This window comes from Lampetra fluviatilis, chromosome 69 (assembly GCF_964198595.1).
Source record: "Lampetra fluviatilis chromosome 69, kcLamFluv1.1, whole genome shotgun sequence".
NCBI lineage: Eukaryota > Metazoa > Chordata > Hyperoartia > Petromyzontiformes > Petromyzontidae > Lampetra > Lampetra fluviatilis.
In genome coordinates, this window is record NC_136343.1 from 3,094,193 (window position 1) to 3,111,249 (window position 17,057).

General features: G+C 48.2%; 1 protein-coding gene across 1 annotated transcript; it reads right to left on the minus strand.

Annotated features, from left to right (window-relative positions):
- Positions 1–11,652: 11,652 nt before the first annotated feature.
- Positions 11,653–15,961, minus strand: LOC144952675 (transmembrane protease serine 9-like). The gene is made up of 4 exons (XM_078883150.1): positions 15,936–15,961; positions 15,257–15,501; positions 12,980–13,113; positions 11,653–11,952 (listed from the first exon to the last, which is right to left on the minus strand). Exons 1-4 carry the CDS (start codon positions 15,959–15,961, stop codon positions 11,794–11,796), a joined length of 564 nt encoding a protein of 187 aa, XP_078739276.1. The 3' UTR covers positions 11,653–11,793.
- Between the last annotated feature and the right edge of the window lie 1,096 nt (positions 15,962–17,057).

Genomic DNA, 17,057 nt, shown 5'->3' on the forward strand with positions numbered 1-17,057 from the left:
TCATGACTCGAGTCTGACTCGAGTCCAAGTCACATGACTCGAGTCCACATCTCATAGGTGGGACAAAGTCATTGTTATGCAAGTCCAAGTCGAGTCGCAAGTCATCAAATTCATGACTCGAGTCTGACTCGAGTCCAAGTCACATGACTCGAGTCCACACCTCTGAATCATGGGGCTTCCGCACAACTCGTCAGGAGAAACAAACCATGGATCATCTCCTGAGATGGCCTGTAGCTCCACAATGCACTCCTCAAGATTTGACATTGCCAACACCAGAAGCAGTGGCCTGTGCAGCATATTGGGGAGAGACGATACAGGTTGGATAGGAGACAAGAAAAAGAAAGTAATATACATAGATACAGGGAGACACTGAGAGGAACGAATAAATATGTGGAGACACCAGAAGACATGACTGGGAGACTAAGATACCATGGGAGACATGGGGATACACGGATAAACAACGGCACATACATGGAGAAGCAGGAACATAGAGAAGACACAGGGAGAAACTGGGATATTAAAACTATACTATTTGTACTTAACCAAGCAATACCTACTGAGTTATGTTGCTCTTTTTCAGAAACGACCTGGGGCCAAATGATAGCTCAACAAAGTCACTTATCATGTGGAAATGTATAGCAGCCAAATACATGTTTCTAAATCTTCTTGGTTCTTTCGGTAAAGTCACGTAGTAGGGAAGTAATAAAATAATAAAAATAAAACATAATAAAATAATTCTCACGACGTTTCGGCCACAACGCAAGCAGCCGTCCTCAGGTGAAGAACATGTCTGTCGATAAGACAGAGTCTAAATGACACGTCTTAGGCTTGGAGTGTCTATTTAAGCTGTGAGGGAGGAGGAAGAGAGCCTTGACAAAATAATTTGCATTTGAAGAGGAATTTAGCATATTTATGGGAAATGCAGGAATGCAAATAGTGCTAATTGTGAAATGCGTGGGAGGTGGGCGGGGGGTTTTCAAAGTCATATTATGCCCATGCATTATGCAGGATTAGCAGCATCAAAGGGAGGGGGCAGGGGCAGGGGCAGCACCAACAAAGGGAAGGAATGTGAATAGTATGCAGCTGCAGCAACCAAGCAACCACGTAAAAAACTAAAGTATAAACTTCATAGTATCATCAGTATACTAAATATACTCTCCAATAAGCTGAGCTACTAACAGTAAGTAATACATTACAATTCTATGTCGCAAAAAATATAATATGCTTCCAGCTAAACTTTTTTCCCTTACATCAAACAGGTCTACCCCGTACTATATGCTGCCATAGACAAACCCAACATTAAATTATATACTGTATTACTATACATTGTTATATTACACTATGTATTATTCTACCCACCCTAATGTATATCACACTGCTATATATTCACTATACAATTACGATACTATATATTACTTTGTACATTGTATTAAGCATATAAATGTTATACTATTTGTTATTATACACTGTACCATTGACCGTCGTGTGAAAGATACTAAGAGGCAGCAGCGAAATATGAGAATGGGAGAGTAGCAGAGCAAAGAATCCATTCCCTGCGTAGAATACAATGCCAGTGAGTGGAACGCGGTCTGAGAGTCACGGTAAACGTGAACACAATCAGTTAAGATCCGAAATGGTTCATTACGTCCTTCCAATGATTGCTAAGCCAGAATCCGTCTTCTCGGTTGAAATTGTCTCTGTGTTTGTAAATGTGGATCGCCTCATGAACGAATCTCTCATGATAGCCAGATGGCTTGCAGTGAACCTCTGTCTTGGAGAAGTCAATGTAATGTGAGCCCACTGAATTGTAACAGTGCTCTGCCACGGCTGAGGTGTTTGTCCTACCGTGTTTCAGGTCTGCTTTATGTTCACGGATGCGGTCCGAGACATGTCGTTTGGTTTCTCCAATGTAACTGCTACCACAGAGGCAACTTAGTTTGTAGACGCCAGGGTACTGTATGTCTGGAACCACATATTTTACAGAGGGAACCAGATCACGGATTTTATGTAGTGTTGAATCGGACCTGGATCTTGTGTTTAATCAGGATTTTGGAGATCTTTTTTGTGACCCCAGCAATGTAGGGTAAGGTGATGGTCTTGAAAGGCTCCTCAACAGGATCCTTCTTGATGGTTGGAGTGATGGCTTTGCGGATTGTGTAGTCGGAGTAACCATTAGCCTTAAGAGCTTGGCGTAAGTGTTTGAGTTCACTGGCAATGTGTTCCTGGTCGGAGATGCATTGGGCTCTATGGTATAGAGTCTTGATGAGGGAATTCTTCTGGGATGGATGGTGGTGGGAATCCGGTTTTAGGTAAGCATCCGTATGGGTGGCTTTCCTGTAGACAGAGTGGCTCATTGAACCATCAGGTCTCCTTTTAATTAGGACATCCAAAAAGGGTAGCTTGCCATCTTTTTCGACTTCCATGGTGAATCTGATGGCTGGGTGTATGGAATTGATGTGGTCGAGAAATTGGTCTAGAGCAGGCCGGCCATGTGGCCAGATGACAAAGGTGTCGTCTACATACCTCTTCCATAAGGTCTGGTGTAGAGTGGCAGTCTGGGTGGCGTCAGTCTCAAATGTCTCCATGAAGATGTTGGCTACAACCGGAGATAGGGGGGAGCCCATTAGGGTGCCCTCAGTTTGCTTGTAGAAAGTTCCATTCCAGGTGAAGTATGTATTGGTTAAGCAGTGTCTCACCAGGGGAGGTACCCCAGCATTCAGTCCTTGATGAACCAAGTCTTCAATGATTGCGATGGTGTCAGGTACAGGAACTTTGGTGAATAAGAGGGATGATATTGTCATCCTCTCAGCCGACTAAGGCAATGCCACTGTCATCATGGACAAAACAGAATACAACAACAAAATCAAAGAACTACTCAACGATGGCAGCTATACAAAAATAAAAAGAGACCCCACCAACAGCCTCGTCTCTAAAACCAAGCAAATCATTTCTGATTCAACCGCATTAATTGATCAGACCAAACAGTTCTCGTTGAAACCTTCTGCAGCCAGGCCACCAAGATTATACGGCTTGCCAAAGATACATAAAGAAAATACACCTCTTCGTCCCATTGTCTCTACTATCAACTCCCCCACCTATAAATTGGCTCGTTTTTTGTCTGAAATCCTACGGCCTTTCACTGGAAAAACCACCTCTGCGGTACTAAACTCTACTGACCTGGTATCAACAATCAAGGGGATTGCCCTGTCCCCAGACGACCTGCTTGTCAGTTTTGATCTGGTGTCCTTATGGTGTATAGTAATACAGTATATAATTTAATGTTGGGTTTGTCTATGGCAGCATATAGTACGGGGTAGACCTGTTTGATGTAAGGGAAAAAAGTTTAGCTGGAAGCATATTATATTTTTTGCGACATAGAATTGTAATGTATTACTTACTGTTAGTAGCTCCGCTTATTGGAGAGTATATTTAGTATACTGATGATACTATGAAATTTATACTTTAGTTTTTTACGTGGTTGCTTGGTTGCTGCAGCTGCATACTATTCACATTCCTTCTTCTTTGTTGGTGCTGCCCCTGCCCCTGCCCCCTCCCTTTGATGCTGCTAATCCTGCATAATGCATGGGCATAATATGACTTTGAAAACCCCCCGCCCACCTCCCACGCATTTCACAATTAGCACTATTCGCATTCCTGCATTTCCCATAAATATGCTAAATTCCTCTTCAAATGCAAATTCTTTTGTCAAGGCTCTCTTCCTCCTCCATCACAGCTTAAATAGACACTCCAAGCCTAAGACGTGTCATTTAGACTCTGTCTTATCGACAGACATGTTCTTCACCTGAGGACGGCTGCTTGCGTTGTGGCCGAAACGTCGTGAGAATTATTTTATTATGTTTTATTTTTATTATTGTATTACTTCCCTACTACGTGACTTTACAGAAAGAACCAAGAAGATGAATCCCTGCAGTCACGAAAGCTTTAAATCGAAATGTTTCTAAATGTGGAGGGAAAAACACATGACCATGGGGAGAGAGACACTCAAGCTCCTAATTATAGCAGGCGTCAGGGTTGAGATCGAACCCACGACCTCCTCTACAGCAGGCGATGTAGTTAACATCTCCGAGCCACCGCGGCGCCCAGAAAGACGCGAAGCCACATGCTCTCGGGCTCTCACCCGTGCCCCCCTCTTCTCTCTTGACAGAGCCACCCCACTGCAAGTGGAGCGAATCTTCCTTCTCCCCCCGCCCCTTCCTCCTCCTCCTTGATGCAGAAACCCGGAGCCCTACGGGGCACGCGCAGCATGCCGTCTCTCCCCTAGGTCCTATCAGCCTTAACCGAGCACCTTTCGCAGAGAACATCAGCAAACAGGGGAAAGAAAGGTGTAAGTGCCTAGCCTTCGTGACTACGACCTTCACAAGTCTTAGTGGGCTAAAACAAGAGGGACATTTTTTTTTACTTTCTGTATACGTGTGTGTGGGTATGTGTGTGTGTGTACGTGGGAGAGTATGTAAGTATGCGAGTGTGTAAATATGCGAGTGTGTAAGTATGCGAGTGTGTGTACGTGTACGAGTATGTATATAGGGGGGAGTGGTGGCGTAGCGGTTAGCGCGCTGAGCTACGAGTTCAATTATCACTTACGGCCACCAACACCAGTGACGATTATCTGAACCGGTTCTGGCCCTCCTTTAGATCGACTCAGCCTCAAATGAGGACCTGGTGTGGTGTGTAAACATCATCACTGAGGAGACAAAGGCGGCCGGGCGTGGGGTTGACCACCCACCCCCTCGTGTGCTGTGCCAGCCTTCGTAGGTGCAACTTTCTAACAGCACTTTCCCCAACAGTCTGTTAAGGCTATACGGGGGATCTTTGTGTGTATGTGTGTGAGTGTACATCTTTGTGAGTGTATGTATATGTGTGTACGTGCGCATGTGTATTTGTGCGAGTGTGTATATGTGTGTAGGCCTGAGGTCTGGGTTGTTCTTCGTGCTTTCGGAGTCCCTGACTCGCTGCTCACAATCCTTAAGGACCTTCATGATGGTGGGCAGGCCCGGGTAAAATTACGTGGCCGGGAGTCGGAACCATTCCGTGTTCACTTTGGGATGCGCTAGGGATATTCTCTGGCTCCCACATTATTAAAACAAAGTCGACCATGTAGTTTGACAAGCCTTCCATAGCTGTACCGGAAGAATCTCCATCTGGTACAGATACAATGAGAGGCTTATCGATGCTCGGGTGCGGTCGAGGGATGGCTTCTTATTGGTAAACCATGTTATGTATGTTGGTGATTGCTGCTCAATTATAGGAGGTGTTGGAGGCGCTGTTCCTCGACCTGCAGCGTGTTACTAAGACCCACCGAAACTAAGCACCTGCCTGGGTATTGTGCCATCAAACACTCCACTCCCTCAACTCCCCATTGGTGATGGGGCAGTTGTGGAATGGAAATTTTTCCATACCTGGGTTGTGTGCTTATGACAGCAGAGGTCTCACTCCGAATAAATCTAGCGGTATTATCTTTTCATCGGTTGCGTAACGCTGTGTGGAAGCTACCTGGTCGGTCATTCCAAACGAAGCTCCGGGTCTTCTCGGCCACGGTCATGCCCTCTTTTCTTTCTGCTTGCAAAACGTGAACCCCCTGTAATGAAACATCTTCCGCCAGTTTGAAACATTCAGGCTGGCCTGCCTGCGATCTATCCTCGGGTTAACCAGGCTGGATTGTGTGAGCTCACAAATCTTTGAAAACTCTGGACAAAGTCCCATCGGTGAGCTCCCCCGGCAGGCAAGGCTGCATTGGCTGGGTCATGTAGCCTGCATGCCAGCCACCGCATGCCTAAACAGCTTTTGTTCAGCCACATAGGCTTAATACACGGCACAGGCTGGAGAAGAGATGGAACGATGTGGTACAAGAGGGCATGGAGCTGAGTGGATTTGCCGATGACTGTTACTCGCGGTGTCAAGATTGGTCTCTGTGGAGGAGGTTCGTGAAGGACGCTACTGGGCAGTTGAAGGCAGTCGCACTCCAGCAACAATGGAGGGCAGAGCAGCGACGCTCACAACAACGAGCGGAGCGCCGGGTGGAAAAAACGCAGCGAATTGGCACAGTGGTGGTCACAGGTGGTGCTTCGGCCAGTCTTCTCAGTCAGTCAACCCATGCCACCTGGGTCTGTTCCCGTGATGTGACCTCCTGCCAGCAGGCGTTCGACACTTCCAGTGGCCTTAACGTGCACATAGCCTGGCACAAGAGCCGTAATGACGATACCACCATTTAGTGGTGAATGGCGGTTGTTGTATGTGTGAGTTTGTATATGTATGCGAGTATGTACGAGGGCTGGTAACCAGAAGTCGCATCTGTATTTATACTACAGGAGGAATTAAATGAGCTATAAAGCTCTTTTCACATATGTCCGGTGGGGGCACGGGGTCAGAACGTTACAAAAACACGATTGGCGTGCAAAGTACAGGAAAGATAAACGAATTAATAAAAAAAATATATCGACAAATTAAACGAAACTATGTTCATCTTAGATTTGAAGTTTTCGTGACTGCAGGGATCCATACTCTTTGGTTCTTTCGGTAAATTCACCGAGGTATCTTATTACCTGGTAAGGTCCACTGAGCTATTAGCTTAGTTGTCAGAAGCGATCTGCCCATTACAAATGATAGCGCAACATAGTTGCTTATCATCATGTGGAAATTTATAGCAGCAAAATAATCTGGACGCATGTTTCCAAATGTGGAGAAAAACATCCACACGACCACGGGGAAAACCATGTTACGTGTGAATGTGCTGAGTGAATGCGTATTGAGTGAATGTGTTACGTGAATGCGTGATAAGTGAATGCGTGATGGGTGAATGTGTGATGGGTGAATGCGTGATGGCTGAATGTGTGATGAGCGAATGCGAGTTGTGTAAATGTGTGATGAGTGAATGTGTGATGAGTGAATGCGTGTTGAGTGAATGCGTGATGGGTGAATGCGTGATGAGTGAATGTGTGATGTGTGAATGCGTGATGGGTGAATGCGTGATGTGTTGTAAAAGTCACGAACCTGGCGACCCGAGTTCGATTCCCGCTCAGCGATTATCTGAGCCGGTCCTGGACTTCCCGCTGGGCAGACTCACGCTTTGAATGTGTAACCCTGGTGGCAGTGTAAAACAAATAGACAGAGAGACAAAGGCGGCCGGGCAGAGGGGGTGGCGGTGCTGGCCACCCACTCCCTCGTGTTGCCTTAATAGGCGCTCGCTAACAGCACTTTGCCCCAGCAGCCCCGTGTGGGCTTTGTCTTTGTGCGCGAGTTTTGTTAGGGGGTAAAGCGCTGTTAGCGAGCGCCTATTAAGACAGCACGAGGGTGTGGGTGGCCCAGCACCACCACGCCCGCCCGGCCGCCTTTGTATTTCCCCCAGTGACGATGTTTACTGCACACCGCCGCACCACGTGCTCATTTTAGGCCGAGACGGCCTAGGGGAGCGCCCAAAAACTGTTCAGATAATCGCGAGCACCGCTCGGTGTCTGGTGGTGGACGAGAGCGGGACTCGAACTCGGGGTTTGCTGGGAGCGGTGTGCGCACTCACCGCTCCCACTGCACTCGACGTAGACACACATGGAGACTGCGCGTGTGTGTTTATGTAGAGTGCAGATTTTATGGCCTTCCAAAGATCCACAAAGGAGGTACCCCGCTTCGTCCTATCGTCTCCACCATTAACTAACCCACCTACAAACTGGCCCGATTTATGTCTGAGACCCTGCTTCCTTTCAAAGGCAAGACCACCTCAGCTGTACTTAACTCAGCTCACTTGGTTTCTCTAATCAAGGACATCTCACTGTCTCCAGATGATTTACTTGTTAGTTTCTATGTAGTCTCCCTGTTCACCAAGGTACCTGTGAAGTATTGGAAATGACGGCAGGAAACTCCTTGACGGGTAACACACTTTTTATTAAATCTTGACTTGTCACAATACAACGTGTGGTCTCTATTCTTCCGACTGCACACTTCACTTAGCTCGTGTAGACTCTCTGCCTCTGGCTACACTCTTCACTTAGCTCGTGTAGACTCTCTGCCTCTGGCTACACTCTTCACTCGTCTCGTGTAGACCCTATGCCTCTGGCTACACACACATCACTCGTCTCGTGTAGACCCTATGCCTCTGGCTACACACACATCACTCGTCCCGTGTAGACCCTATGCCTCTGGCTACACACACGTCACTCGTCTCGTGTAGACCCTAAGCCTCTGGCTACCCACTCTGCATGCTGACACTGCATGCTCACCCTACACTCCGCCTCTGGGTTACACAGAGTCCCGGTCCCCACAGGACAGCGGGACTGGGTACCGCAGGGCCCTATCTCTTCCTCTCCATCTTCAGTCTTCGCTGGTCACACACTCTCCGTACGCCTGTGTGCATCACCTTATATAGTCCCTCCTCCCGGGAGACGGAGCGGATGCGGACCTCGACGTGAGCATCGCTCCTTAGTGAACCAATCACGACGCGCTATCTCTACGATCCGTTTTCCCCCAGCGCGTGTTTCCACTCCCCAACCAATCACGACGCGCTGGCACCCGATCGCTACCCCAGCGCGTATCACCACTACACCTGTACCTGACACTATTGCAATCATTGAAGACGTGGTCCAACAGGGACTGAATCTGCCTTACCAACACTGGCTTTACCTGGAATGGTACATTCTACAAACAAAATGAGAGTACCCCAATGGGATCTCCCTTATCGCCAGTGGTAGCGAATGTTTTCATGGAGAAATTTGAGACAGATGCCATTCAGACATCCACCCTACGTCCTTTCTTGTGGAAGAGATACGTAGATGACACGTTCGTGATCTGGCCACATGGCCTGCCAGCAATGAACCAATTTCTCAACCACACCAATTCCATATACCCATCGATCAAATTCGCCATGGAAGTGAAAAAAGATGGCAGGCTACCATTCCTGGATGTTTTGATCGAAAAGAGACCTGATGGCTATTTGGGACACTGTCTACAGGAAAGCTACCCACACGGATGCCTATCTAAAGCCTGACTCCCACCACCATCCAGCCCAGAAGAATTCCCTCATCAAAACACTGCACCATAGGACCCGTTGCATCTACCAGAATCACCTAGCCAGTGAGCTTGAGCACGTACACCAAGCCTTAAGATGAACAGATATTCTGACCGTACAATCCGCAAAGCTGTCTCTCCAGCCATGAGGAGACAACCATCTGTGGGATCCAACCAATATCATCACTTTTCCATACATAGTAGGGGTTACCAGAAAGATTTCCAAAATCTTAAACAAACACAAGATCCAGGTTCGTTTCAACACAGACACAAAATCCGTGATTTTATCCCATCTGTAAAGGATGTGATTCCTGATATGCAATACCCGGGTGTCTACAAACTGAGTTGTGACTGTGGCAGCAGTTACATTGGGGAAACGAAACATGTCTCTGACCGCGTTCACGAACACCAGGCAGATCTGAAACACGGTACGACCAATACCTCTGCCGTTGCTGATCATTGTTTTAACACTGTGGGCTCACATGAAATTGACTTTTCCAAGACGAAGGTACTCTGCAAACCCACCGGCTTCAGAGATTTGTTCATGAAGCCATCCAGATATATAAACACAGACACAACTTCAACCGAAAAGATGGGTACAAGCTGAGCAATCATTGGAAGGACGTTATTAACCAGGTAAAGTCTTAACTGACTGTGATGTTTAAATCCTACCTGCCTATGTCAGCTGTTATTTCCGACTCTCTATGTGTCTTTCTCTCTCTCTGTGCATCTCTCTCCGATCTCTACTCCATTACTCCAGTGATCTGGGTGCTGCCGCGGGGTTCACTTCACTCCAGTGGCCCGGGTGTTGCCACGGGGTCCACTTTCTGCCCCGCCTCTTCCCCCCCCCCCCTTCTCTCTTCCCCCCTGCAGCCGCTCTCTCTAGTGCTGCCGCAGTGGTCCACTTTACTCCAGTGACCCGGGTGCTGCCGCGGGGTCCACTTTCTGCCCCTCCTTCTCCCCCCTCCCCCGTTCTCTCTCCCCCCCTGCAGCCGATCTCTCAAATCTCTCCAAGTGCTGCCGCGGGGTCCACTTTCTGCCCTGCCCCCTCTCTCCCCCCCTACTTCAGCAGTTTTTTCTTGTTGTGGTTGTCCCACCTGATGACGATTGCTTGTGTTGCGATTGAAACGTCGTGATCGATTTTTATTTTATTCTACCTACGTGACTTTACTGCCAGGCAACTCTTGCAGGTTTCAAATCCGGGGAAGAGAGGGGCCTCTTGTGCGTTCTCGAAAACCTACAGATTCGGAAAGAAGACTTGCCAATGCTTACAGGAAGGGTTCCCTCTTCTCATGCTGGCTCCTGGACAAGGCTATGACCATCTTGCTGTTAGAGTTGCTGTTTGAGGTTTGAGCGTTTTGCTCCAGCACACTTTCCCTATGGCTCAAAGGCACCCCGGAGGAGGCTGCAACTTCCCCTGGGAAACCATCAGTGGACTGTGCGTGGTCGCAACCCCACCGGTGGGCCAGAGACTAGGCCCCAACAAGGCGTAGTCATTGCGAAACTAAAAACGATTAGCAAATTCTGGCAAATTGCCTGATGAAGCTGTTTGTTGTAATCACTAGCGAAATGTCACAGTACTCAAGTTGTAAATGTTGTAGTGGGTTTACTCTCCAACACTCTGGTGTGTTGATATAGTAACTAATTGGCACGTTTTGTTTACGTGACAAACCTTACTAGTTGGCTGTCAGGTGATGATGGATTAATGACACACTTATACTTACGTGATGTAACCCAACAAATGTTTTATTATGGATGGCGTAATGCACACAGGGTTTGCAAACACCAGCTGCATTCATGTACGGGGCTGCAAACAGTGAGGTTAGGTCAGGACGGGCGGGTGCGAGCGTGGGGCCTGGGAGACCGCAGAGAGAGAGACGCCAGCAATTAAGGAAAGAGGCAGTGATTGGCTGGCTGCAAATGAAAACATGGGATAGGCGCCATGGAAGCGAGAGATAGAGGCGATAAGGGGGGGAGCATGTGCAACTGACGCCGGGAGGATGCCGGCTTAGCGAGGACCACCTGAGGGCACTGAATGATGAGGGGGATATAAGGGAATGTGTGAAGCAATGGGGGGAGTTGTTTGGAGATGAAGAAGTGAAGAGTCGACACAAGAGAAATCCGGGACCTCACCCTCCACACCTCGTCCTCCACAGCGGTGTTGGCTGAACCCCTGCTGGGGGCACGGGCGAGGTTGGAGGTGTAGGTGTCGTAAGAGGCTAGCGGGGTGAGAGGCTAGCGGAATCCTTAGAGTGAGTGTGTTAGGCTAGCGGAGAATAGGCTAGCAGGAGATTCAGTAAAAGGTTAGTGGAGTGAGAAGCCAGTAGAGTGTACAGTAAGAGGCTGGCGGAGGACAGGCTAGCGAAGCCAGAGAGACAGCATCCATGACAGGCTAACAGAGTGTGGAGTAGCAGGCTAACGGAGCAAGAGAGGGAGAGTTCACGAGAAAAATACGTGTGGTGGAATGTGAGGAGCATCCGTGTGAAAGGCTTCGAATAAAGTGACATAGGAGAAAAAGAAGTAGTTGTCTGCGTGAATAACCACCACTACAGATGTATAAAATTGTCAACCATTCCAGTTTGCTGAAAAACTGAATTCATTGGTATATTTAGCCACATGGTAACTTGATTAAATTGGCTCCAAAGAAACTACGCATGCATCACATTCACTATCTTAGATTTATAAGCATACAAATTGCAAATATTGCACTCATGGACAGAGATGCGAGAGAAGTATCAACGCAGCAGTACACAGAGGAGACATCCGCGAGCAAGGTTTGGCTCAGTAGATCGTTTCTTCAATAAAGGGAAGGAACTTGTCCAGTCTGGAGAAGACTCCCACCGTGGGCAGGGTCTCACAATGCGAATTCCAGCTTGCGAGCCCCGTCAGGTAAAAGTAGCCATCCTCTCCCAAGCACATCAGAGGCGGCGCCTGCAGATACTGAGGACAAAGTGCACGCAAGGGGGCTTCACTTGAACTGCAGTTGAGGCCCTCCGTGGGCGTGAAGCCACGCGTCCTCATGTTTGGAAATTTTTTTTTACAAGCGCGACACCAAAAACAACTGCACATGCCATTGAGGAAATAGGTCAGCAGCCAGTTTAAGAGGGTGAGCTACGGCCGTTGTGGTGCTTCTGGATGCCAACAGAGGCTTCAGAAGATTCTGTCAAACAGTCGCATTGTTGAATCGTGTACCTTGGATATGATGCCTATAAATCGTGTTATGAGACGGAAGTAGGCATACAAGTGTGAATGGAGAGGCATGCGCCAGGCTAGCACAAGATAGACCAAGAGCATGACATTTTAACTGTGCTGAAACCAGGCTGCTTTAGTTTTGGAGTGGCTATTGTGCCGGTCATCTTCAAATAGCGTGCTCAAACAAAGTGACGTAGCTATCAAAAGTTAGTGACTCAGGGCACATGACATCTGCTCTAAAGACGAGGGTATAGCTGCAGACATAGGTTCTCGTCATCACCAAGTTTCTGTGGAGGCAAGAGTGAGGCTGAGAAGCAAAAACATGAGCGGTGCTGATGGACACTTTGACACAGACCACGACCTTTCACCGGTGTTCGTTTAATGCTGCCACTGACAGTGGTAATAATTCACTCTCACTCTGTTCTTCCGAGTCTATTAATAACCGATAAAAAGCACTGCGATTATACGGGATAGGAATGAGGTCACTTGCATGCTATAGTAATGTCCAAAGCATTTCCACTACCTAATTGCAAAACGGTGGTGACTCAGGGTTTAATACGGAGCTGACGACGTTAAGGATTGGGCCGTGGTTTTGCTTGAGAGAGCAGCATGCCAGATCTCCCAATCGACTTCTACTGACATCCCCCAATTGGCACGACGCGTGCCACCCCACTTAGTGATTGCTCCCTCGTCCACCAGCCCCTCTTCATCCCCACACCACCCCGTCTCCACTAACAGAAGTCTGCGTGTGACAATGAAAGTGGCAGACACTCACGGTGTGCATGCAGCCATTGAAGTAGTACTCGTAGCTGGGCAAGCCGCACATCATGCGGCTGGTCAGAGCCTCGCCGTAGAATGCGGATGCACAGCTCGTCTGGTTCACGATGCGGACGAACACCTTTAAGTACGCTAAGAGAAACAATGGAAGATGGGGAGAGACGCCACACACTCTGTAGTTCACCAACAGAGACGATGTATGTGTGTGTGCGTTGAACTTCTTTCACAACGTATGTCGCCAGCCATGCTAATCGGAGGTATGGGGTAAGGACAACAAACTAAACACAAAAAAGCAGTCAGTTCTAAATAAATAAATAAATACTCATTGCCGATGTAAAAGTGCACAGCTCCCCGTGGCTTCCTAATATCAGAAGAAAAGTGTTCTAGACGGCCAGAAAAGCGCATCTGGAAGCGTGCAATGCGGTGACCGTCTTCGTTCTATGGTTAGCCATAAGCCATTGCGAGGATGACCGGAGTTCACGTGATAGTGGTTTATGCTCATTGACGAGATCAGTAAGGCATTATGCTTCATTTGTGGCAAGCACTTTGTGCGCAATGAGTGCAACCAAGTGGAGCTACACTTGCTGAACCGCATCGTCATGGCATCAGGTTCCATTCTGGCTGCACAGATGGTGGCATTGCCTCAGTGAGTTATGATATCTGAGTCCAACCTGGGCACGCCTTCTTTACCCTGTTTGAATATTCTCAACATGAATACTCGACGTTACGCGAACATTTTACCTTCCGTACTCCTCACCCATATCGATGGTGTTCAAGTAACTGCTTTAAAATTGCAAAATTGTTGCTCGTGGCATTCAGTTGGTGTGTTTTAAGTAAAAAAAGTTATTTTAATTCTTATTTTTATAGTTATTTGTCTATTCATTTTGATTCGTAAATATGTTTTTGTGTAGTTGTAATGTTAGGTTAGTAATGCTTAGTCTGTGCTACTCTCCAGTTGCGTGGGTGAAAAGTTGAGCTTGGTTTTGTCCAATGCGGGCCAGCTGGCTCCAACACCTAATAAATAAATAAGTTTATGAATCGGCACCGAGAAGACAAAAGCGTCGAATTTGCATGGGCAATTACCCCCAGTGTGCTGTGCCAGCCTTGATGAGCACAGAAGTAACAGAGACCGCTGGTCTTATGTAACGGCCACGGACGGTGCAAAAGAAGCTCAACATTCATACAGTCACAGGCACAGATGTTGTACTGGGCACATTCAGTCCGAGAGTGTGAATGCAGTACAGACGAATTGCACGGTTATCTAGTACGGTGCGAAAGAAGTTCAGCGTACATACATACAGGGAGGTTCACATTCATAAGCTGAGGCACACAGTGCTTTAACTACTTCTGGCCAAGATGTGGTGTGATACGAGCGGCATCAGACAGTGTCCTATGTGACAGACCATGGCTATAAAATGAATAGAAGTTGATTTCCCACTAATTAAATCCGATTGAGCTAAGCAGCTATTTTTTTCAAGGACGACTCAGCCAGCAGACAACATCAAAGCACTCCAAAATTACTGATGAAAAAAAATAACATTCATATTGTAACATTTCATTCAGACTTCAACTTGAATGATGTTAATAACAGAATCAGTTTAAATGAGGTCAGAGATGGCCCTGTAGACGAAACTCGATGGCTCCACTTTTCCATTTCGAGATGTCTGCACGTTGCAGGGTGGTGGGTGTCCCATTCACCATCAAATCTCGGAATGTGCAAGCGTTTCAGCGTTCATTTTATTTAAATAGGCGTAGCAGCGCCATTGTTTTTAAAGACATTGTTACTCATCACAGAAAACTATAGCGACACGACCGCCGCACTTTACGATAGCTGGCGTCAAACTGTGCCACACGCCCTCTCGCATGTCCCTTTACTCCTGATTCTGTTCCGATAATGTATGTACACGTATGGAATCAGAAGTACATACTTGTACGTACATCACTGGAATGGAATCGGAAGTAAAACTGATGACGTACGTATACATCATCGGAATAGGAAAAGGTTAAATGTGTTTGATACAAATTGTTAGAAATTAACGGACAAATCAAACGCGCATCGCAGATGATGCTGTGGCTCATAACTAGTTCAGAGGGACATCCTCAGCTCACGGGCAGCCAAATCAATCCACCCAACTTTTGAAAATCGCACGTAAAAATGTTTGAAAGCATTTGCGAGGAACCATCGAGACTCGCGCATGAGCATGCACTGTCCCTCGGGTAATGTTAAATTGGGGGGCAATCCCCCCCCTCCCCCGAAGGACGGCCAGCGCTGTACTTATGTCGAAGGTGGGTTCGTCGTCGATGAAGCACATCTTCCCCGCCAGCGGCAGGTGCTGGATGGCCTCGGGCAGGCAGACCGGCATCAAGTGTTCGCTGAAGGACACCGGCTGATTCATCTGCACCAGCACGATGTCGTAGTCCAAGGAGCCCTCCTGAGACTTAGGGTGGAACACAATCCTGAAGATGTCCCTCGACTCGCGCGATTGCAAGAATTGGATGGACCGCTGCGTCGTGTTATCCCTGCGACAGACAACGAGTGAGCGAGGGGTTCGTTCGGTCGAGCAGCGCAGCCATGGTTCGCCAGCCGAGGGCAGTTTAACTCCACCGATGTAGATGTCGTCAACATGTCACCCGTGTGCAGTGGTCGTCGCTAGAGGGCGGTGCGGGGCCCGGCAAAAGTCAGGTAAGGCCCACTGAGCTGTGTAGCTCTTTTCCAGAAGCGGCCTGGCCACCACAAATGATAGATTCAACAAAGTGGCTCATCACGTGCAAATTTATAGCCGCCAAATACTCTAAATGTGTCATGTTGATTCTAAATGTGGAGGGAAAAACTGGAAGACCCGGAGAAAACTCCACGTGACCACGAGGAGAGATATGCAAACACCAGATATACAGTAGGCATCAGGGTCGGGATCAAACCTACGACCTCCCGTATAGCAGGCGAGGTAGTTCACATCTCGCCACCACAGCGCCGAGACATGTTCACTCACGTGGGAAAGATTGCTTAAGCAACCTCGATGACCAAAATGGTGCGAGTCGCCATTCAACCATGAGCAGTATATTTACAAAGTGCTGGAGATTATTGTAATAGCAGTAGCGGTCGGCCCACTCGCCTTCAAACGCCACGAATGCCTATTATGTTTTAATTATCTTGATACTGCCTTATAAGGGTCTTTTAGATAACACATTCCTGCGGAGGGAGCTGGTATGAACGTTGGGTTGCTCGGTCAATGGCCATCGGTCAACGGCGTCGTGGTGTATTCCGCAAATATGGCTGACTGTGAGGGTGGGCACAAGCCGGCGTGAATAAGTTAAACGTTTATTTTTATAAGGGCACCACGGGGTGACCAGCCCCTCCCCACCCATCCCCACCCCTCCCCACCCCTCCCACCCCCCACCTAGCCCCACCCAGCCCCACCCTCCCCACCCTCCCCACCCAGCCCCTCCCCACCCTCCCGACCCAGCTCCACCCTCCCCACCCAACCCTCCCCACCGGCCCCTCCCTCCCCACCCAACCCCTCCCCACCCTCCCCTCTTCACCCAGCCCCACCCCTCCCATGCACAACGGACACAATAATCCCCTGTGGGCTGGTGTAACCAGGAGGTTCCAACCAGTATAACTAACCCGAGCTGCGAATGCTGTAATATTTGCATTGTTGGCTTTTGGTATTATTCTCTCTGGTCTAACACCGGTGAGACAGGTCATAGAGGAGGTTGTTTCTGGTGAATCGGTGCAGGCCAATCAGTTTTAAGGATAATGCGTACATTGGTATCAATGATTGTTTGCATTGTCATTGTGCTGTTGACCTTTTGACGTAAACACCGGTGAAAAGAGGCCACAAAAAGGAGGCTGTCTCTGGTACAGGCCAATCAGTTTCAAAGACAATGAGCAGGCAGATGAGGGGAGGCAACGTGTGTGTCCCCCACCCCACTTGTATATATTTACACTGCTAAAGAGAATGTGCCTTGGTTCTGCTCCGTCGTGACTCTTGGACAGGGCAGCAGCTGCTGAGGAGGAGGAGGAGTAGAGCCGGCACGGAAGGTACTCACATTGGACGGGAGAAGCAGTGAGCCGC